The sequence below is a fragment of the Taeniopygia guttata genome, chromosome 3 (assembly GCF_048771995.1).
Source record: "Taeniopygia guttata chromosome 3, bTaeGut7.mat, whole genome shotgun sequence".
Taxonomy (NCBI): Eukaryota; Metazoa; Chordata; class Aves; order Passeriformes; family Estrildidae; genus Taeniopygia; species Taeniopygia guttata.
The window spans coordinates 53,834,361-53,857,132 of record NC_133027.1 but is presented as its reverse complement, the minus strand read 5'-3'; the positions used below and the strand labels follow the sequence as shown (position 1 = coordinate 53,857,132).

Sequence of the window (22,772 nt, the reverse complement as noted above, 5' to 3'; positions counted from 1 at the left end):
CCCACTGAGAAGTAATGCCAATATAATATCTTTAGAAAATGTCAATATTTTCTGCTCACTTCCAGCAATATTTTTAATGCAACTGCTCATACTATATCTAATGTGTTTAGTTACAATAGCCATGGAAACCTCCAAATGAGCATAAGACTGCAAATTTAGATGTTTCTGGGAATGATGAGCCATCTACCTAAATTTAACATTAGCACCCCACTAGGGTAAACACAAGACATACAAGCTTAAACTCAAAAACATTATTTTCAGCAGATTGACAGCTAAAGTAGTCTCTTCTGACTTCATATCTGTCTCAATATCTAGCTTTGATTAAAAGCTTTCAAGAATTCTAGGCAGAGACCAAAAATTCAGATTCTTTAGAAAAGCAAGATACAGAACCCCAGCACTAAGAACATCCAGTTACCTATCCCTTGTGTAGCATAGACTCACAGGATGGCTTGGGTTGAAAGGGACACTAAAGGTCGTCTAGGTCCAGCCATCAAGCTGTGGGCAAAACTACCTTCCACTCAACTAGTTTGCTCACAGCTCCATCCACCTGGCCTTGAACACTTTCACAAAAGGGGCATTCACAGCTTCTCTGGGAAATGTTCCAGGGCCTTACTACCCTCACAGTAGAGAATTCCTTCCTTATATCCAATCTAAACTTACTCTCTTTTCAGTTTGAAGCCATTCCCCCTAGTCCTGTCGCTCCATGCTCTCTTAAAAAGCCTCATTTCATCTTCCTTGAGGACTCCCTTCAGGTACTGGAAGGGCATAATTAGGTCATCCCGAAGCTGTCTCTTTTCCAAGCTGAACAAACCCAATTCTCTCAGATTTTCCTCTTAGGAGAAGTGTTCCATCCCTCTAATCAACTTGGTGGCCTCCTCTGAACTCATTCCAGCAGGTCCATGTCCTTCCTGGGACTCCAGAGCTGGATGCAGTTTTCCAGGTGGGGTCTCACCAGAGCAGAGGGGCAGAATCCCCTCCCTGGCCCTGCTGCCCACGCTGCTTTGGATGGAGCCCAGGACACATTTGGCCTTCTGGGCAGTGAGTGCCCATGGCTGGGTCATGTCCAGCTTCTTATCCATCAGCACCCCCTAGTCCTTCTCAGCAGAACATGCCCCAGCCTGTGTTGATACCAATATCTTCAAAGAAAGAGGAAGAGAGAGAGAAAGAACCATCATACACCAACATTTACTGAATATTTTTGCCTTTTATTTCATTAAAACACTATTGCAAAATTTTTGTTTTGCTATTATCTCATTTCTCTGTCTTTATAGAGAAAAAAGAAGTCCTAACATGAAAGGACTAAAATAAGTTTTACCACACTCCAAATGGACTGTTAATTAAAATTTGAAAAACTCAAGATGAACAAACCTACCAGTTCACCTGAGATGAAATGAAAATTGATAAACATTCAGGCTGATTTAAAAAAATCTTCCTTTTGCTTTGAAAAAATCTAACCTAATAAAACTTATGTGTGGAAGTATAAGACTGCATGATTTTTTTAAAGAGAGATTTAAACTAAACAAAGCAAAATAGAACAGGAAAACATTTTTGAAAGGGCAGAATTCACAAAAGTTTTTAAACTGGCTTAATGCTACAAGCTATGGTGTGAATGTGAGATCAATCAAAATAGCAGAAATGTAAATTATATCACATTTACGGTAAGATGAAGACATTCATAACACAGATAACACAGTTTGCCCCATTGTAATTAATGCTTTGCTATGTCTAGATCAGCCTTCCACCATTCCTGTTCTGTACACCATGAATATTTTACTTAAATAACTGCAGTCTAGACCCATCTTTAAAATGCCACGTTTGGGAAAATTCCACTTAATGTAACTAAAACTGACTTATGCACTTCACTGTTTTAGGAGCTAAGACTTAAAAGGACTGGCCTTTGAACCCAGTCTCTCAATAAGTGTAGGACAAGCTCCTCATATGTCTTCTCACTACAGACAATGTTCTTAGCCTTTGTAATATCTAGAAAGAACAAACTCTGCAACATAAATATTCAGACAACGGCATTTTAATATGAAACATCGAACAGCAAGATCCTCCAAATAAACCAAACTAAAATTTAACATATGATTGAAACCTGGAACATTCAGTATAGCAATCTGGTAAAAAAGGGTCTGATAGGAAATAAAGAAATACTGCTTTAGTCAGTTCATCTTTACAGAATCCTAAAATCTCTAAAAATGTTCTAGATGTACAATAAAACAGGATGTGGGCAGCATGCAACTATATTTAATAGAGGCAACTTAAAATTCATGTCTAAGTATCTGAACACAAGACAGTTTCCTGTCTTGCACAGGAAGAATAAATAAGCACCTCTTTCAATAAACAGCTCTTATTGAAACCAATAAGTTTTTCCTTTCTTGCCTTCAAAACAGCGGCTGTGGACCCCATAGTTAGTTCAATTAAGTCATATTCCACAGAGGAAGGATGATAAATCCTCTCTTCTACACTATATTTGGTTTTATTATGATTCAGTTCAAAATAACATATCCAAGTAACATATCCTGGCACAACTAAGATATTTTACTCACTACCAATGACTGCAAAATCTTCTGGCATTCAAAAAATTCACTTGTATCAGGAGATGAAAAGTTGGATGCATGGGAGTCAGGGTAAAGTCAGTCATCCTTTCCACAGAGTTTCTAATCATTCTGACTTGGACAGATGCCAGATTTCCCTAATAATATCAAATAATAACATGGAGCAGCATTTTGCTATTTGCAAAGGGCCAGTCATCACAGATGAAAATTTAGAAAATCCTAGTAAACCAGATTAAGACTTTTCCGGAACAAAAGTAGACAAAACCTCTACTGCTTCACCTGAAAATAAGTGAGGAAGGAAAGGGGACCTATGAAGAATGTCCAGCCTAATATTTCTGGGAAATTTTGAAACTGATCTACCATATTCTGGATTTCAATAGCCTCAGAACATCATTCAGCAGATAAGAATAACTACATCAACAGCAGCTCACATCTTACCCTGTGCTAGGATTTTTAATGTGGGAAAGTAAAACCAGATGGCACAGATCTGGTGTCCCTATGACCAGATTTAGTTTTTATTCATGTAGTGACATGCAAGGACCACAATGAACTAGAGAAACAGATCAAATATCTTTCACCTTGTTGTGTACAGCAGAAAGTCTTTGGGAACTCTGTGTTCTGCTTTTGAACTCAATATTCTGCATTTGCAGTCTTGTTCTTTTTTTTTAGCTCAGAAGATGTTTACAGTTCTCATCTATGAGAAAAAAAACCAGGACTAGGATCTGAGGCTGTGTCTTGCCAGGACTGACATTCAGTGGGGTGGCTCTTCATGCAGAAAAGTACCCAACATAGATATCTTAGCATGTATGTATGCAGTCAAGAAAATTTCACTCACTCTCATGTTCAGGTTACAATTTTTACATATTTTTAAATTCTGTTCTGGAAGAAGTCTTTAGCATTGTGTCTTGGTAGTAAAAATTCTCTAAATACTTTGTTAAGCCCTTAGCAAATCAAGGATGCATGCTGCTGCAAAATTTGCTATATAAGATCCTAAGAACAAAAAAGTTTATTCCTCTTGACATTAAATAGCTGATTTTATACGGGTTGCGATACACTGTCTTTAACATATAATAAGTAATTAAAATGCATTTATTTTTCTTTACATATGAGAACTGTGTGATCTGAGACAAAATAATTTGTATACAACATTTAATGATTCATGTATTATGATGGAATCCACATAAAAACAAGTGTATGTTTGTAGATTATGGAATTTCCAATTTATTAACAGTCAGGAAGCAAGAGAAAAAGCATTATACCTTCTCCTTCTACCAGCCTCTTGCAGGAAGGCAAACTCCCAAACTGGTTGGAAAATATCCAGAAGAGGAGTTGAGTTTTGTGCCTCTGAATTTGGGATGAGGCAACTGGCAGGGCTCTATGCCAAAAAGGTGTTGGCTGCCATCACGGCTATACCCAATGTGGACTTAGAACAGGAAAGTGTTTCTATTTATTTTTAGTTGTTTTTGTAGTCATTCTTTTGAAGAAATTATTATAAAAACTTTTATCTTGTCATCATGTGTAAATTATAAAGTATATTTTCAGTATTAAAGGGTTATGTCCACCCCACTGTGGGTCATATATCAAAATTCCTGCAGCTGTTCTGAAGCGTATTTTACTCTGAAAATACTCCAAAGTTCTGGTTGACTTGAATTTGGACTAAGGATTTTGCCATTATATACTTTATGAAAGGGAGACTGGTAAATGTCTGGACCTTGGAACTGACTTTGTGATATTTGGACTCTGAGTACACATCATGTGGTGAATTAGCTTGTGGTGTTCTTATGAAAACAATAAAAACAAACAAAGAAAGAATTAAAAGTGCATTTAAGAAAATGAGTTTCAGTGTATGATTAAAACAATCCCATAATAGCAACAACTTTGCGGTAAAGGTACATACTTGCCAAAAATATCTGCTAGTGTGGAAGCTAAGCATTCAAAACCTTCCATTTAGCAGCACTGCAGATGCTGTCACTTAGTTAACACTGAATATTACAGACAAAATAGGCACAGTCTAGAAACTACTTCAGAGCAAGACAGAGAAGTCAAAAGTATTGGGGCAAAAAACTTGCTCCCATCCTCAGCAATACAGATCAATGTATCTACAGACAGACACCAAAAAAAAAAACCCCATGCTAACAACTTAAAAAAAAAAAAAAAAGTTTAAAATCCTAAAACATAAAAATTATGGAAATTTCCAAAGCTCCACCTAAAATGTTCTCTGTCTCACCCAATTGATAATGTCCCATCAGCAACTGCAGTGCCCACCCAGCTGAGAGTCTAAGAAAATCTAATGCTTAAAGGCAGTTTCTTCATCCTGATGGAACATATGCAATAATATAGTGACAAGAATGACTCTCCTTACTGAAAACAAGATACGCAATTCTGCGTTTTCCCTTAATGCTGATCTCTTAAGTCTTAAAAACTTCTGTTATTTGCCTCAGTTGAACTGAGATTTGGATCTTACTGCAGAGCAGAGAGCAGGTAAACAGAGAAAAGGAATTTTCTCTCTAAATCATATCTGAGAACATAGCAATGTAAAGAAGTTATTGTCTTCAAAATTTTAGTAGCTGGTTTTCGTTCAGATCAAAAGGCTTCAGTTCTTCAAACTGCTTATATTGGAGGTTACAGCTGTTCTTCCTGGATTTTTTGTAAGGGGAAGAGTTTTTCCCAATGTTTTTGGTCAAATCTCTCATCTACTACTTATGTTCTGTGAAAATACATTATTCCACTTTAACAACAAAAAAAGAGAGTATTTGACTTCAACAAGGCTCTATTATTTACTGCACTTCTGCATCTACATTTCACAATCAACTATTTTCCACAAGCATTAATTCAGATTTTTAACAAGAGATATATTTTAACTCAGCTTTTCCAAAGCTAATGAAATTAAGTTCATCATCAGGAATATGGATTTAAGCAATTTAGGCACACTTCAGAAAGTGTTTACTGAAAGGCGTGCTTACATCTGTCTTCTGCAAGCTTCCAGCTAAGAATTATGTATGTTTAATTGGGATGAAGAAACATAACATACAAACTAACTCGCTGATTACAGATTTTTGTCTTTCAAATTGCAGTGAAAACAGACAGCTGCTTACTGAGCTAAAAACCAAGACTTACTAAGAATCACAGAATGACTGAATGGGTAGGGTTGGAAGGGACAACTGGAGGTCCAATCTTCCTGCTCAAGCAGGGTCCCCTAGAATATTCAACAGAATATTCCACAAACAATTCTGAATGGTGAATATACTTTAAGAAACTGAATTATACATCAACAGTTCATGATAAAGAAAAAAAATTTTGTGACTAATTTGCTCAACAATATTTTAGAGTACTGCTGAAGAAATTTTTCAAGTAAGATAGACTTGCTGTTGAAAAGAAATATAATTGAAAAAAATGGTTAATGATGAGAATTTCAGAGACTACAAAATTTGATCAATCAACACATAAGGGTTATAGGCTTTCTTTACAGCTTACAAAATCTAATTCCTTAGCAGATAAACCAAAAAAGATAACGTGACACTGAAAATATGAAAACAGGATAAAAAACACTTTTTAGTTGCTTAGGATACTTTCTGTTGTCTTGCTCTTCTGAAACTCAAGGAATACATTGCAATGTAGATGAGCCAACAATTCAAAATAGCATGTTTCAATAGTAGTCTATTGTAACCTAATAAGAATAATTGAAACCATTTTTGGCAAGTCTCAATAGATTCAATGTTGGGTTCTTTTTTCTCTTAATACTAAGGAATTTCGTCAAAGAAGGATTCATGCACAAATTTGCAACAGGGTTCCCAAATCCAAACATTTAGAAACCACATTTTTTGCAAGATTTAAGCGTGGCTAATCAAAATTTAGGCTGACTCATTTACATGAGTACTTTATTGCTAGAAAACTATATATAGCTTTTGGTCAATTTTTCAAATTTATCACCAATCACTGTGTTAGGGGGAAAGAAAGCTAATACACAGGAAAGCATATATTAAGATAGTACACAGGCTGTAAGCTACAGCAAATCCATCATAGCAGCAGTTATAGTGTTGCATGTTGTGGATTGGCAGAACTGCATCTTATTTACGTAGTGCTAGAGTTTGAATCATCACCATTCGTTTCTCTGCTGGCTCCATACAAGTTCAGCAAAACTGGAGAAATAATACATTAGGTAGCATTCCAAACCAGTTTAGGAAATCTGAAGGAAAAAAAGAGCTTCCCTCTTAATCAGTTACCTCCTGCAATGTTGACAAGGTAGGGAGAAAACTGATTCTTACTAGAAGGAAAATTCCAGGAACAACCTCACCCTGAATTCAATTTTCCAAAAGAAGCACACTTTATATCTTTTATCAACCCTGCCTCAGCCTGGAAATATGGGGTCTAGGTAGATACATGGATAGAAAACACTGTAAACAGAGAACAAATTTGACACTGCAATTCATTCACATGCCGGCTGCTCCACTTACATGCTGAACAAGTCTCAGAGAAAACGTTTTGATGTATTTCTTTATACTCTCAAGAATGTCCTGCTCCAAGAGCTTACATGTCTCTGGTGTAGATTAGTTACGGACTTTTCATGCTGATGAGGTAATCCCCTTAATGTACTATACACCATAGGATATCCTCCTCCTCTGTTTCATGTTCTGACAATGCTAAAGGTCAGGAAAGTGTTTCATGTGGTGACAGGCTCCATTTAAAAGGGAAACTACAAGAACAGAGAAAAATATCTTTTTCTTTGAGTTTACAAGGGTGATATATCAAGTCTAGGTAAAAAAGGATAGTCAGCGCATCTTGTATTGAAACTACACTCAGCGTTGCTCAAACATTGTATTAACTTCTAAAGAGGCATTTTCAATACCATGATTGAAACAGATACAGGAAGATGAAATCCATAGTTTAACTGCTAAGTTTACTCATAGAAAATGTAGACTTCACATCAAACAGTAACAACATAAAAAATAATTTATGCTGAATGCAAAAATTATGGCTCTAAACACATGACTTTTATTAAAAGTAGACTTCCTCTGTAAGACAAGCATGTAAAAATTAAATTAACTCAGAAATAAAGATATTTTGTTACACAAATTATGTCTCAAACTTGGTCCACATTTCAAGACGAATGCAGACAAAAGTTAAACTTACTAAACTTTAAAAATACTACATACAATCTTTTTAACAGACATCATCATTTTACATGGAATTTGTAATAGAAAACATGAAAAAGCTGATATTTCAAAAGTGCTTCTTTATTATTAGTAGTAGTTTGCTCCTTCGTGCCATAACTTCACGTTGTTATTTTTTAAACAAAGGTATTAGTACAGTTTATAATGTCTCAGTTTAAACATCCAGCTTCTAATTTTTAGAAGTTTTCTCAAAAGAGTATATATTCCTCAGAGAAAAAATATTAAAAATATTAAAGAAACCATTTTAAATCAATAATGAACACACTATATAATAAATTGCTTATGTTTACATTGGATCTGATGCTTTCTTCTTTATTGCTAATAAGGAGGGCAAAAAAAAAGCTTTATTTGAAGGAGGGCGGAATATTTACCCAAGTTTTAAGCAAAAGTTCATCTTATGAATTGTCTTCCCAAAGGATCAGGTAAGTTTGGTAAGGAAGATAGAGCATTTCCTTCACATACACTTTTCTCAGTTTAAAGCCTGCTAATTGTTGGCATTCTTGCTTATGTTCCAGTCTAAATGTTCTGCAGCGTCACAACCATCCTCTCCTCTTCTGTTTAGCATTGGACTGAGGGATTGGAAAAAAGAGAAACAGAAAATACTGGGAAGAAACTCTGCTTAGTCTTCAAAATTAAGAATATTAGGAATGTTATGGAAACTGGAGGACTCCTCTGGGAGGTGAGGCATAATTAAATTTTCATGCTTGAATAAAGAAATATGATATCAAATATTTAGCAAAAATACTTTTAATCCAGCAGCCCATGTAGTTAGAAAAAGCAAAAAAACAAACAAACAAAAAAAAACCCCCAAAAAATCCCAAAGAAAACAAAACCCCCCAAAACAAAATAAAAACCAAATGGACAAAAATGCAAAATAATCTATGAAAAATCCAGTATCAAAGAGAGAATAGCCTGATATTTTACGTTGATGGGTTCTTCAGAGAATAAAACAGCTTCAAGTCTGAGCTTCATCTGGGTCTTATATAGTAGAAAATACCTAGAATTTCTGAACCGAAAAATAGCAAGCTTTATAAAGAGTTTTAAAATTTATGTGCATAATATTTATTATGTACAGAGGCAGACTTCACACATCAGAACAAATGTTTTATACTACAGGTAGTAGACACAAAAGAATACTTCTTTGGTAATTTTTAAGAACATCCATCTAGAGGTGCATGGCTTCCTATTTCACCGGGAACTTCAGGGAAAACAACGAGAGCCATTATTAGAGTCTTCCTTAGAAGAAAGGAGTATGAAGCATACCCCACCCTCTCTTTTGAGCGTAAGTAGGCAAGCAAGAAGAAATTAAAAACACATTAACAGAAACATTCAGGGCACGATTCAGTTAAATACATGAGCATTTGTTTTGGAGAACTTTAGTGTAATTAAGCATCCATTCTACCCAAGTAAAAATTATTTGGAAAGGTGTTTTCTTTTTATTTCCAGGAAAACCCTGCAAAAGATGCTAGGTTCATGAAAACAACATGCCAAAGTAAAACTGCTGTGCTTGCTCGTCTTGAGTTTTTAATATTGCATATTTCTTCAACTAGTGGCTATAGCTGCAATGTCAGCTAGATGTTTAGCAAATAAAAAAAGTTCAACAGAAGGTACAGGGCATGAACAATAACATTAACAACAAAATTTCTTGGTGTTCACAGGTAGAAAGTTACAATAAAATTAACAGCTTCTCAAGCCAGTAAGCTACACCCCATTTTGTTGAGACTTAACTTCAAAAATTGCAGTCAACAAGAACTATCATTAAACCAGACCTACTTTCACAGTCTCACAATGTTTGTGCTCATGCTACACATACACAGAAATATCTGTGCAGGTCATTGCAGGTGACAGAGCACAGAAAGAGGTTGCCCAGAGGTTGTGGAGTCTCCCCCACTGGAGACATTCAAGAAGTATCAGACACAATCTTGCGCCGTGTGCTCCAAGATTACCCTGCCTGAGCAGGGATGTTGGAGCAATGACCCACTGTGGTTCCTTCCAACCTTACCCACAATGTCATTCATTTTGTGAATGGGCCTTCAAAAAGGATTGAAAGTTAATCCATCCTTTGGCAGTACTTTTAAATGTTGTCGCTGCCCTAAAATAAACCTTCACTGTGGCTCTCCAGTCTTATCCAGATATGGAAAGGGTAACAAGAAAAACAGGAGACAAAAGAAGATGACATTTTTTTCATTTCTGATCTGAATTTTCAAGGTTTATTCCATATGAATTTGTGGGGAAAACTTCCAAGATAGGTAAAGTATCATCAAAACTAATTACTGTGTGCAATTCTGGTAGCAATTTAGTAAGATACCCCTTATCTATATTAGAAAAAGTTTTAGAAAAATATTGTTATCTAGACTACATGAAAGCTACCGCCCTCCATTACCGACACCAAACCTGTTAAATCTGGAAAATGTGGGAGCCCACCGTTAAACTTCAACATCAAACACAAATGGTGAAACCACCGAAAGAGATCATTATCTGGCCAACCGTAACTATGAAATGCACTTATCCTTCCCTTTTCTTGACTCCTCCTTGTTTGTTTTTTTTTGTTTGTTTGGTTTGGTTTTTTGTTGTTGTTGTTATTGTTTGGTTGGGGTTTTTTTATAATTACTGTCTTTTACCTCACTTTTAATTCTAGCCAATCTTCAGGAATCAGTGATATTTAGAGTTGGCCAATTTTGGAAGCATAATTTTCTCTGAAGAGCAAAAATCAACTAAATAATTTAAACATTTATATGTAACCCACCATCACTAGTAACTTAAGCTTTTGCTACATGAAAAACAGCTTCAACAGCTATTACTAGAGGCTTGCTTGTACTAAGATTTCAGGCATGCAATAGAATTTTAAAAACTATCTTATCTCTTACTTAAATGTTTTCCTTTACCTGGTTTATTTATAAAAGTTGCAGCAATTCATTAAAAATTACTTGTTACATAATATAATTTGTGTGTGTACTTATCTACTGAAGTTGAATAAATGAAAACAATTCACATTAGGCTGTCAATTTTAAAGGTTAGCACTAATACAATTACACCAATTTCAGCCCCCTATAACACACTGGAAACTCCAGCTAATCAAACTCTACCCCTGACTGCATTTATCTGGAAGTATTTGCCCTTTATAAATTTTGATTCAGGATCTGCCCTATTGCCAACATACAAAGGTATGCTGGCAATAGGGAACTTTTTAGGAGCCTTTCTGTAGAGCCTGACCTAGCTGCAGAAGATTGAGCAAACCACTGATGGAGGAATGGTTTTATTTAACTTCTGCTTTTATTTGCAAAAATAAAAGTTTTTATTTAACTGCAGCAGTCACATTATTATCAGGTAGTAAGTTTGTGTCTACACTAGGGGTCTTTTAAACCAGAAATTACTTTAGGGGTGTTTAGGTGTTTTTCTATACTCCACCATGTTCTCCATGCCCTGAAATCATTCCCCCAGTAAAGTGACCTTTCTCAGTAAGAAACTTGATCTTATAGGTATCAAATGACCTGAAAAGATCTTTCAGCAATTTGGTCAGGATAACATTAATAACCCAGCCCACAGGAGAATATTATGTATCAAAGCCCATGTAAATTTGATGAATGTGGATTGCAAAGAAACTGACAAACCCCCAACATCGTTCACCAAACAGTAAATGAATGAATTCCAACTGATTATGTCTGCAGAGCCATGAACTCTCAGGTGGAAGACTCTTCAGGTTCTTCAAAAAGTTGCAATTCTGTATTTAGCACAACAGAAATGCTGTCAGCATCTTCTCAGCCTAGAATTGAAGCTACTCAAACGTGTAAGAAAATTGTTCTAATACCCTCTTTTATCATATCCAAGTAGGCTATCACAGCAGCTACATTACCATTAAAGTACCATTAAAATATATGAAGGAATCTATATGGCAATACATACACATAGTATATGATAATACATATATGGAACTGAAAAACAGCTACACACATTGCTTTGAAAAATTCTAATGAACTTGAATTTGACACATACCTCACAGCTCTGGAAAAAAGAATTTTGATTTCATGTACTCAGCATTTTTATTTGAAATGCAAGTCACACCTTCTAAACACATAGTCTTAAGTCACCTCATCCTATACATTTAGGATTTACATGCCCTTAGTAGCTCTGATAAAGACTAATGGAATGCGAAGTCAGCAAGTCAGGCAGTACAAGCTGTTTCATGGTTCAGGCTGCTAAATAAGTATGGTCTTGTACAAGAACTTCCTTCACAAAACCACACATAGAATATACCCATTTCTAAAACCGAGGCTATGCTGTATGAATAACTATAGACCTCTAATTAAGAAAACTACACAATACTGAAAGATTAAGCTTTGAATAAAGAAACATCTTCAAGATCCTTCATATCTTCTACCCTCTCAGCACAGATCAGGAGAACATCCTGTTTTGGATGTGAATGGTATTTTTTTTTATTTTAAACATTAGTTTCTGTACATATGTCAGCAGTATAGGCTTGGTAGTCTTCAAAAAATAGCAGAAAGTGTCATAATCTACAGCATACTTTTTTAGCAGGAATAGTTGGAATGCTTAATCTAATGGAAAGTTACCACAAGGAAAAAAGAGAATTTTTGCTCTATCCCCACCTTATGGCTAGAAAAAGAATTTTTCTATTACAGCATACATATTTCTGGATTTATTTTCTTTTACTATATGACTGTAACCAGAAAATATGAACTATTTTTATTATGAAATTTAAGGTTCTTTTTCAGCCGTCACTCACTTCTCCACATAAAGCCACAATGAAACTCAGAGGTGTGAATGTCCTCTCTAGCACCTGTGTTGATGTTCTGACTAAAAACAATAGATACAACTTTACATTCAAATAGAACAGTGACTACTGGGTCCCGACCCATCAAAGTATACAAGTTCATTTATTCATTGACACCATTAGGAGTTAGGTCCATAGACTTAACCTTCACTGACATGCCATTCTTAATATCCACACTTTTTACAAGTTTTATATATAATAATTGGGTGATTTATATCACTCAGAAAATTTTAAACTTACATGCTCTACAAAATCAAAGCACAGAATGCATGCTGTGAGTGCGAGCTGGAATGGGGCATACTCCCGACCAGAAGACACTCAGGTTGGCAAACAGCAGATGCGCTCTCACCAGTCACTCCATAAGTGAAACAAAAATAGCAGTAGAACCACCCTCTTCCATCAGTCACCTGCTAATCAATAAACATTTTCCTTCTTCTTTTGCAGCTTCATCAATTATGATACTACCCTGGCCCAGGGTCTAACACTAGCCATATCAAAAGCTGAAAACCAGATAAGGGCTACCAGAAGTACTTCTACCAAATTCTATTTCTTCATTACTTTACCCTTTTTCATTGATGGTTAGAGTGAAAGGGCAGGGTAGGATGTAAAACAGAACATAGGGAAAGATGCAAAGAAGAAAGAATAGAAAAAATGAATGTCTGAGTGTGCCTCTAATTTTTTAGTATATCCATCCTGCTTTCTGAGGAAATGCAGAGTTTTAATTGTAATAATAGAGCACCTCTCTTTAAGCTCTTGAATCTTAAGCTTAAAACCAGAGGAAATTCAATCTTGAGCGAGTTGTTTCAGAACTATACATTTCGCAAGGTTTCATGAAAATAGTTGAGCATCACCATAACTCTTCCATAAAAAATCTTTGCCTTTTTCCTCTTAATGGCAAAGAAGCAACACAGGAATTCAAATAATACAAATTAATAAGGTCTTCTATTACAGATCTAATTAAAAAAAAATTTACATGCTTTGATACTTAGTCATTAAACAGACACATGACACAGGAATAAACTATTGCTATAGCCTCCAAGTTTATATTAATTGTAAGTGTTCATGGGTATTTAGACAATACTGCTGTAAGTTTTAATTTCAAAAATCCAGCAAGGAATACTTGTAGAGAAGAGATCCTAGGTATATACAGGAAGGAGAACAGAAGAGCTGTCAAATAGGAATACAATTAACCTGATGGTGAATGTTCAAGAAGATACTAGAAAAACACAATAGCATTTTATGTTTCTAAAAGCTTAAGCCCACTTTATTGGCCCCATTAATTTTCAATAAGTATTTATTTGACATTTATGAGAGAAATCTGAATACCTTCCAAGCTACCTAGGACTTCTTAATACCTGCCTGCTCCAGCTATTGCAAAATATTCATAATATACTATCAAAGTCCCTCTCCTATTAAAAAGAGGCAGCTTCTTAACCATGAATACACACCAAACCCACCGTACAAAATATTTCAAAAGTACACTGGTGGTTGGTTTTTTTGCCTCCTTTTTTGCCTCCTTTCCCCATTGGTAGCTGATCATTAATCAAACTACTACATGAGAATATTCCACTAAGCTCAGAGTGGACCTTGCTCCTAGAAAAATCAAAAATGAAAAAGCTAAAGTGGCAATCAAAACATGTTCCAAAAGAAGCCATAGCAATCAAACAATTGTACAATGAAGAAGAGGTACGTGACTATATAAGACTCTTAATAAAATATTTCAGGGAAAATGAAAACATTTCTAAGGAAAATCTAGTGTCGCAATAAAATTGTTAAATTAAAGACAGTAATTACGAATAAAAATATAAATACCTAGTCAGATCTTCCTTATTCCCGAGAATGGAACGGCACTTCGGATTATTAATATCCTCTATTCACATATCCTCTACATGTGTATATTCTTGGCCTTCTTTGTGGATTCCAAGGGAGTAAGAGAAGAAAATGTGGAATAAATAATCTAGTCAACCCTTACAAGAAGCTGAATGCACTAAGCTCTGTGAGTCAAGTAAAGCAGGAGAGTAATGCTTCCTTCCTTTCTGCATACTGGAAGAGGATGACTTCTCAAAGGTTATACAGCATTTTAAAAAGTACATGGACATGACATGTAATTTTAAGTATTGGCATTGCTACAGTTTCTTTAGACTACAAAAATATTTCTAAAATAGATTTTTTTGCTAAGTTTCTAGAATATACTTGTCAAACAAAATTAGACTACTCAATACGTACCACTTGTAAAGATTTTTTTATTTTGAGAACAGCTCAGTGTGCATATCAAGGATCAGCTACCATATATTCCATTAAACTGCATTATCAGCTCAAACTGTAAAATTGTCTATAACTTTAATATATTTATTAAGCAAAGTGTTCAGGAAAGTATTACAAATATCAGAATAGCAACAGAATATGATCTGAATTTAAGAAGACATTTTTATATAATGTACAATTCCAAACTTTTGACAAGTTAGCATGACACACAAAAGAGAGAAGGAAATAGCTTGGCACTCATGCTAACTTATCTTTGTTATTTTTACAAGATCTAACTTTGAAAACTTCAGCTGTGCCAGATCTTTCCTTTTCCATAACCTGTGTATCTGCCCACACCAAATTAATTACAGATCACCAAGTTGTCTCATATACCACATCAAACACATCAGCTTAACAGTTCAAACCGTGATTTAAAATACCAACTATGTATTCTTTCCCCAGAACACAGAAGTTTCAACCTACTTTTCAAAGTAATTTCAAAATTATCAAGACATTTATAAATAAACTGAAGACAAGGTATTTAATACACTTCTTTCTACAGTGATTGTTTTGAAAGCCATAATTTTGAAAGCCATAATTAGTAAACCTGCTATGAACTGCACAATCTATAGTAGATTTAGTGAAACTTGCGCTGGTGTTTTTTTTTAACTACTGTTCCCCTTAAGAAGTTTCACACTTTTAATAATAAATGCCGCATTGTACCATAGGGTATCTATGGTACAAACATTCCTCCATCATTATGAAATAAGGTACATCAAAAGTCTTAAGTGACAAGTGACACACATAAATTAAAATTATGCATGAAGTGTACGAAAATACACAACTTAAGATTTTTAATTTTTTTTTTTTTAAGAAACAGCAAGATAGTCAGGAGATAGATGTCAAGAAAACTACATAGGTTCCACAAGTGCTAAAACTGTTCACAGTGTAACTCAAATTAGTTAGAAAACATTGAAAAATGTGTTTTAAAATTCCAGTGGTCTGTTTTCTAGCCTCTGCTTTTCTTTAAAATAACCTGAAAAGAAAAAAGTATATTTATCAATACAATTCAGGCAGCAGACAAGAGATTCAAAACACTAGGCTACTGAGATCAAAGGTTCATCTAACCAATCTGTTTCCAAGAGCTGTGTTGCAAAGGGTAATACTCTAGGAAAAATATCAGAAATAAAGCAAAAGTATATAGAAAGATTTCAATTTTGAGTTTTTTTTTCTTAAGCAAGAACATTCATAAGCAAGAATTTGTAAAATAAAAGGCTTATTTTGAAAATTAATGCTGTGAAATGGCAATAGTACTCTCGAGCCATCAGTACATTCCTTGAAGTTCTTACCCTGTTAGGCCTAGACAAAAACAAGAAATAAGGTTTGCAATAATACAGCTCTTATGCTCAATTTTTGTTTGCAATGCCTCACTTCTTTTTATATCAAGAGCACACAGACCTTTGGAAGGACATCTTTTGGTTTCGAGTTTAATTTGAAAAATGAACTTCAAAGTCCAAGTGGGATTATTTAAGTAAAATTATTAAAATATAAGCAGTTTTTCCTTTCTTTCCACCTTAAAAAAATAAATGGAGCACAAAAATGTTCAAAAAGTGCTATGATCGCAGTTAGAAAGAAACCATAATTGTCTTAAGACTCCAACTGCAACATTTACTTGGCTACTCTACATATCCTGTATATGTTTCTGTCACTATAGTAATAGAAAAGTATAAAACTAAACCTTTCAGTAGAAGGGAAAAAAATAGTGAAGATAAACAGAGGCCACAGGACCAAAATATCAGATAACATCAAATTTTGTCCTCCCAATTTGCTCAGCAGAAGGTGATTAAAGAGATAAAATAAAGAGACTGAATTCCTTCATGACAAGGTAAAGCAGACATATCCTAGAGAGTGAAATGAGTTACAGAATAGTAAAAGGATTTCAGTCATATTTTGACACTAATTCTTTCTAGAGAGACAAAGCTGCGTAACATCTACCCTTTTCCCTTCTTTTGCATGTAAACAAAACTCTCCATGCTTTGCAATGCAGCAAATTCCTTTTTCACAGATATTCATACAGCAATTTTTGTTATGCTGAACTACCCATATAACAATCCACAGTCTAATTCTCCTTTAGTTCTTTTCTTGCCAAATACATCACACAAAGTACCTGTTTGTTCAAGAAGTATCCAAACAATGCTGCCAGAATCCACTACGAACTTATTTCAGACTAAGCAGGTAAGAACTGAAGATGTAAGAAAGGTATATGAACCTCACTGAACTATTTCTCATCTGTTCCACAAAGCTTCACTTATATCACTGAAGTTAAGACAGCGTGCTTCCTTGATGTATTATCAGCTGAAATAAGGATCCTCCAACTTTGGACTGCCTTCCATGCCATGAAGGCTTGCTGGTAGACCATTTTGCAGACTTAGTCATATACTGAAATTATGACTTTAAACAGGGAATAATCAAGAAAAAATGGGTAATATTTAATAGGGCAAGGAGAGTTAATTTGTTGTCTTGGTAACAGTAAATTATGTCAGTGATGAACAAAGAATATTAAGTGTCTATAGATTTTGGATTATAAATCAAATATCCACTTTAACACAGAAATCTTCTGTATATGCTGTCATAATACATTTTACAAAAATGAAAAATATTAGAAGTGTGTTAATACCTTCGCTGCAGATATGATGTGCTCAGGTTTTATTGTTTTACTTTTGTTCTCAAAAGCATTTGTCCTGGCTTCTTCTGCTAGCCGATGGAGAAACAATAAGAAACTCAAATGAACCTTTAAAATAGAGAAGAAAAAAAAAATTATTCAAGTTGTTTAAACACAGTTTGCTTTTTTAAAAATTCATTGTTTGCAACAGGAAATTTGCATATTATACTGCTTCCAAATTCCTGAAAGGTATTCTCAGAAAAAAAAATTTATCACTCAGTTCAAGCCTCAGTAAATTTCCAAGATATTCCCTTCATGCAAGATTCTTGTAAACAGAGTTTAAATTTAGTATACTTAAATTACAGAAGTGCTTTAGAAACCATCACGCAAACCACAACTGACCTTGATTTTTATTAGCAGTTTTTAATAATCAAATGTAAACACAAACATCAGAGAATAAGGAGCCTTTTTGCTTACTAGTAAATACAACTAGTTTTCAGTGACTACAACAGCCGACTTTTATGAACAGCAAATTCATTCCTGCCTTACCACCAGATAAGGACTACAGACAAGTTCAAGGACTTCTGCCCCTTTCCAGTGTAAAGCGACATTGACATTAATTTCTCCAGAACTTGGAATTCTCCAGTGTCAGGAGGTTGCATCCATTTTTTCCCAGCTCATCACTTAGCTTTTTTATATTAAAAGAACTGGTCAGGCAGTATTCCTTTCTGTATGGAATACTGATCTGCTAATACAGAAGCAGGAAAAAATTGCAGCAGGCAAGGAAGAAACTGCTCCAGCTTGGACTAAAACTGCCAGAGAATAGCACATTTGTGTGGTAATTAACCTACAAGACAAACTTCTAGCATTATACAGGCATTATGTCAACTATTTTAATAACCCAATCTGAAAAATTGATAATTACACCTTTGTAAATTAAACTTACAAACTACATAAAGTGTACAAATAGACTTTTTCAATCAAGCGCTTGGAAAAATATTACTGAAACACATGAAAATTTGATTTATATTAATAAGGTGATGCATTTATTCTGCCATACTTCTCTGTAAAGCCTGGAAAAATATAATATGGAAAGTTACAAATTAAGAGCTTAAAAGAAATACTTTGGCAGTGGGTTTGCAGCACGAAGAATCTGTTACATGCTCCTGTCACAAGAACTCTTGTTCATATGACAAGCAGTTTAGGTGGTTTTTTTTAATAGCCTCAACTAAATTAAGTCAGAGTGCAATAGATAAATTTACATAATATTTAACATCATTTGGAAGCACCTACTACACAAAAAGCACACGTGCCTGCAGATTTATTTCACATAAGAGCCATTTTAGAACCAGTCTTTAATTATTCACACTGAAGTTATCTCCAATAATGTCCAACAATAGAATTCTCACTATTAAACTTATCAACATGGAGATTAAATTTCTGGAAACAACCTGAAGGAGAAGTGAGAGATGGAACAAAAGCTTCCACATTTGCATGACCTGCTCTGAGATTCCTAAGGCAAAAGCATTAATTTTAAAATTGCATTATAAAACTGCATCTTCTCTCAAAATCACTGTACTTTTCTTTTCCTATTTTCAAAGTGAATTGCTGCATGTGGAGAAGCTTCCCCTGTACTCCAATAGATTTAAACAATCACATAACTAAAATTGGAACATTTCACAACAGAGCACACAGGTGAAAATAATCCAGGTTATTCAAGGCAATTGAGAAAGGCTAGTGAAAGGTAGAATGACTGAATACCATGACTAGGACAGTTACTGGCAAGTAACTAAGCAATACCATATTTAAGGACATTGCTTTACTACATATTAAATTATTGTCCTTCCGCATAAAATTTAAAAACAGTTTTGAACTAACTAGTTATGAAATTCACCTTACAAAACTGAATGCTTACTTTCTAGAAAAGAAAGGCTGTAAAATCTTAAGAACATATGTAAAAAATCCACAGCACTGTTTACACATATGTAAAAAATCCACAGCAACTTCCATACACCTGTTCAACAGAACTCAGGAATAGCATGGACAATCACTGTAATTTTGTTTTACTGCTGTAACTTCAAAACAATTCTTTAGACTGATATTTCACTTTCAATGTACACTTATTAATTATTCTGTGACGATAACCAATTAAAAAAAGAGACCATTCAGTGCAATATTTTAAGCTTTTCCTGCAATGGAAACACATGTGCTGTTCTAGCATACAAGAAGCACCTGAGATCCTGCTTTTCTTCTATTATTGCAAGCTAGAACAATGCTTGCATATTTTCTTCTCTAACCATTGGGGAAATATCTGAACTTCAGTACTAAAATCATTTCCTCTTATCTTTGAAAAGAGCCTTGAAAAAACCTAAAACAGGATTTGCATCTCTTTACCCAAAGATATTATCATACTCCTTAAACAAAAAAAGAAAGAAAACAAAAACAAAATCAAACATCTTCCTAAGAAAAGGCTAATGAAATTTGATAGCTACACCGCACAAAGAGATAGATGTTAACACTAAGAAACAGGTTCTGACAAAGCTTCAGATTTCAAGAAGAGACTTGATCAAAAGTGAAGAAACAACCTCCTCCAAGTATTTAACAAAATTTTCTGAATTTTTATGCCTTTTAAACTTGTTACAATCACGTAAGAAGACATTGGTTTATCAAGCAAATAATCACTGAAGGTTAGGGGAAAAAGAAAGCAATCTTATTTTCTCCTAAGGCAGGCAGACCAATTTATTGAAATGGGCACATACTGCAATACATTCAAGACATAAAGCATGGATCATTCTGGAAGATAGCCCAGAAATTGAACTAGTACGTTTCTCCTACTTCCCTCAAGAAGAAATAAGCTCTGCTCAAAAAGTATATGGCTCCATCTTGTTAAGACAGCTACTATATAAATTTCTGATGTATGCCATCTAATCACTCTTACAGGGTTTGCAGAGAATAACACAGTCACTAGAAAACATACTAAAAATTTGTTACTTGTCTTACTACACAATAAACTCACCAATTTTTTTTTTTTTCCCATAAAAGAGGTATAATTTCAGCTGTGTTGATTATTTAGCCATGGAAATAAAGAGTGAAAGAGCTGTTAGACACAAGCCTAGTTGAAGAACATCATGGAAAACCACCACACCTGGACATTCTTGTTTAAAGGTAAAATAAAAAAGCCAAGCCTTGTAATATAAAAGCTGTGTAATCTGACATCACCAGAAGAGATAATCTAAGTTTACATCACATTATTAAAATTTATTCTGATCTCATCCTTTGTGTTGCAATGAACATTTGCATGGCCATATTTTAAGCTGGATCTGATTGCTGTTGTTTATTGGTTTCAGTGAATTCAATTCACTGACTGTCTTTGCAGCTCAAAGAACTTTAGTGCCAGGACCAGGAAGAGATGGGAACCAAAAGCCAAGGTTTGGAGGGATGTCCCACTTACCCCTTTTCAGACAGCACACTACTTTGAAGCCAAATTTTCATTACTCTGGAAACACAGACCAGCTGTTACCAAGGATTGAAAAAAAAGAGTGTGATTGTGTGCATTTGATTAGTTGACTACTGCATTCCACAGAGTAAAGCTTTGAGTAGGTCTGAGCATGAGTAGCAAGAGGCCAGGTCCTTAGTCCATAAAAAAATCCAAATGCAGCAAAAACATCAGGAAGAGATCATATTTTTATTAGCTCCACTCCATTAGAAAAATATTTAATGTTTGCATTCAAATCTAAATACTCTCAAGTAATTGCCATTTTAATTCATTTTAATCTCATATTATTTATTTTAATTTTATATGTTTACATTTAGCTTCATATATCCAGATACCAACTTGCAAGATGCTGCAAGATACAATTTTTATACACATACAAAGCGTGGACTTACAACTCAAGTCAGGGCCCATACCAGTATACAACATACTAGTGTTAATGCTTTAATGCACTGAGAGCCACATACATTTGTAAACAAGAGGATATCACAGTCCAGCAAGTTAAGTCTACTAAGTTATTTCAAAGAGCATCTTTCTTATGATTTTTTTTTTTTTTCAATACAGCAACTAGCACAAGCTCTCTTGAGTTCAGGTTTCCCTCCTGTAGTCAAATAATTTCTTGGTGAGACAAACCCTACCTGTGCTACAAATCCCTTAGAGCAGGTCAGCAGCAAATCAGCTTTATTGGCCTGTTTTTGCAAACTTGCAAATCTTTTATCCGCACCTTTCTGGCAGGCATTTTTAACCGTGATTAGGACCCCAACACCTTACTGGATTACTAACAAGACTTGTCATCTCACAGTTTAGGGCAGAGTCGACTTAGATGACCTTCTAAAAACATGTGAGCGCACTCAAGGTGCCATAGCAGCTTAGCAACTCACTGACCACAGCTCAACTGACTACCTGTACGCCCGAACTGCCCTACACAAACACCGGCATCTAGCAGCCAGGTAATCCAAACTGCTGTTTCTCGGTGTCTACACCAAACTCTGTGAACATCAGTGTGGACATAGTGGCACAAAAGCCATGCATCAGCCCGCCCCTGAATCCCCAAGGTCTCTGTCGAAGAGCTACACTACAGCAGCCATCAGCAAAGCGGCGATCTCTGCTCATCCCTGTTTTCTCACAGACCAACCGTCTGTCCCTCCAAGCTTTGCCTCCCCCCTGCCTGCGGGTCCCTGCAGAAGTAACTGGACATCCCGCCACACACAGAGCACTCCAGGGGGCACAGGCCAGAACATTCAGGGAGTAAGCGTCCCAGTTGGGGGCCGGCTGCCCCCGGAGCAGCAGCGCAGCGGCGGCTGCCGCCGTGGCCAGAAGCAGGAGCTGCGCCGGACTCCCCGGGGCAGCCGCAGCCTCGCCTCTCCCTCGCCCCTCTCCTTCCTCACCAGCAGGTCGACGTTGGCCGCCAGGCGTAACTGCGGCTTGTGCTTCTTTATAATTTTCCGCAAAGTGCCGCGGGGCGCCGTGCTCCTCATCCTCCTCCTCCTCCCGCCTGCCTTCCTCTCCTTCCTCCTCCTCCCGCCGATCCCGCGCCGCCCTCGCTCCCTGCGCCGTTCGAATCCGCCGCCCTCGCGCAGCCGCGCGCGCCCGCCGTGACGCAACTTCCCAACGGCCGCGCGCGGCCCCGCCCCCGCGCCGCGCCCCGCCCCCGCCGCCGCTCGCGCCGCTGCCCGGCCCTCCCGGAGCTTTCCCGGGGTCCGCGCGCGGGGCCGCGGCCGCGCTTCCCGAGCCGCCCAGAGCCTGGCGGAGAGCGTCCCGCCGGCCCCGCCGGCCGGGTGGCGCACGAGCGGGGAAAGGCGCTCCCCGAGCAGGTGTTCCAGGGACAGGCGGGTCCTGGTGGACACCGCCA

At 36.2% G+C, this 22,772-nt stretch overlaps 1 protein-coding gene across 1 annotated transcript; it reads right to left on the bottom strand.

Annotated features, from left to right (window-relative positions):
• Positions 1-14,744: 14,744 nt before the first annotated feature.
• On the bottom strand, positions 14,745-22,526 carry CENPW (centromere protein W). The gene is made up of 3 exons (XM_004174217.6): positions 22,309-22,526; positions 17,443-17,556; positions 14,745-15,801 (listed from the first exon to the last, which is right to left on the bottom strand). Exons 1-3 carry the CDS (start codon positions 22,396-22,398, stop codon positions 15,775-15,777), a joined length of 231 nt encoding a protein of 76 aa, XP_004174265.4. The 5' UTR covers positions 22,399-22,526; the 3' UTR covers positions 14,745-15,774.
• Between the last annotated feature and the right edge of the window lie 246 nt (positions 22,527-22,772).

Excerpts from the sequence above, each read along its gene's own strand:
- CENPW (XM_004174217.6), bottom strand. The coding sequence starts at position 22,398 with ATGAGGAGCACGGCGCCCCGCGGCACTTTGCGGAAAATTATAAAGAAG. Across the intron at positions 17,557-22,308 it reads CGGCCAACGTCGACCTGCTG|GTTCATTTGAGTTTCTTATT; the intron begins GTGAGGAAGGAG and ends TCTATTTTAAAG. Across the intron at positions 15,802-17,442 it reads ACATCATATCTGCAGCGAAG|GTTATTTTAAAGAAAAGCAG; the intron begins GTATTAACACAC and ends TTTTCTTTTCAG.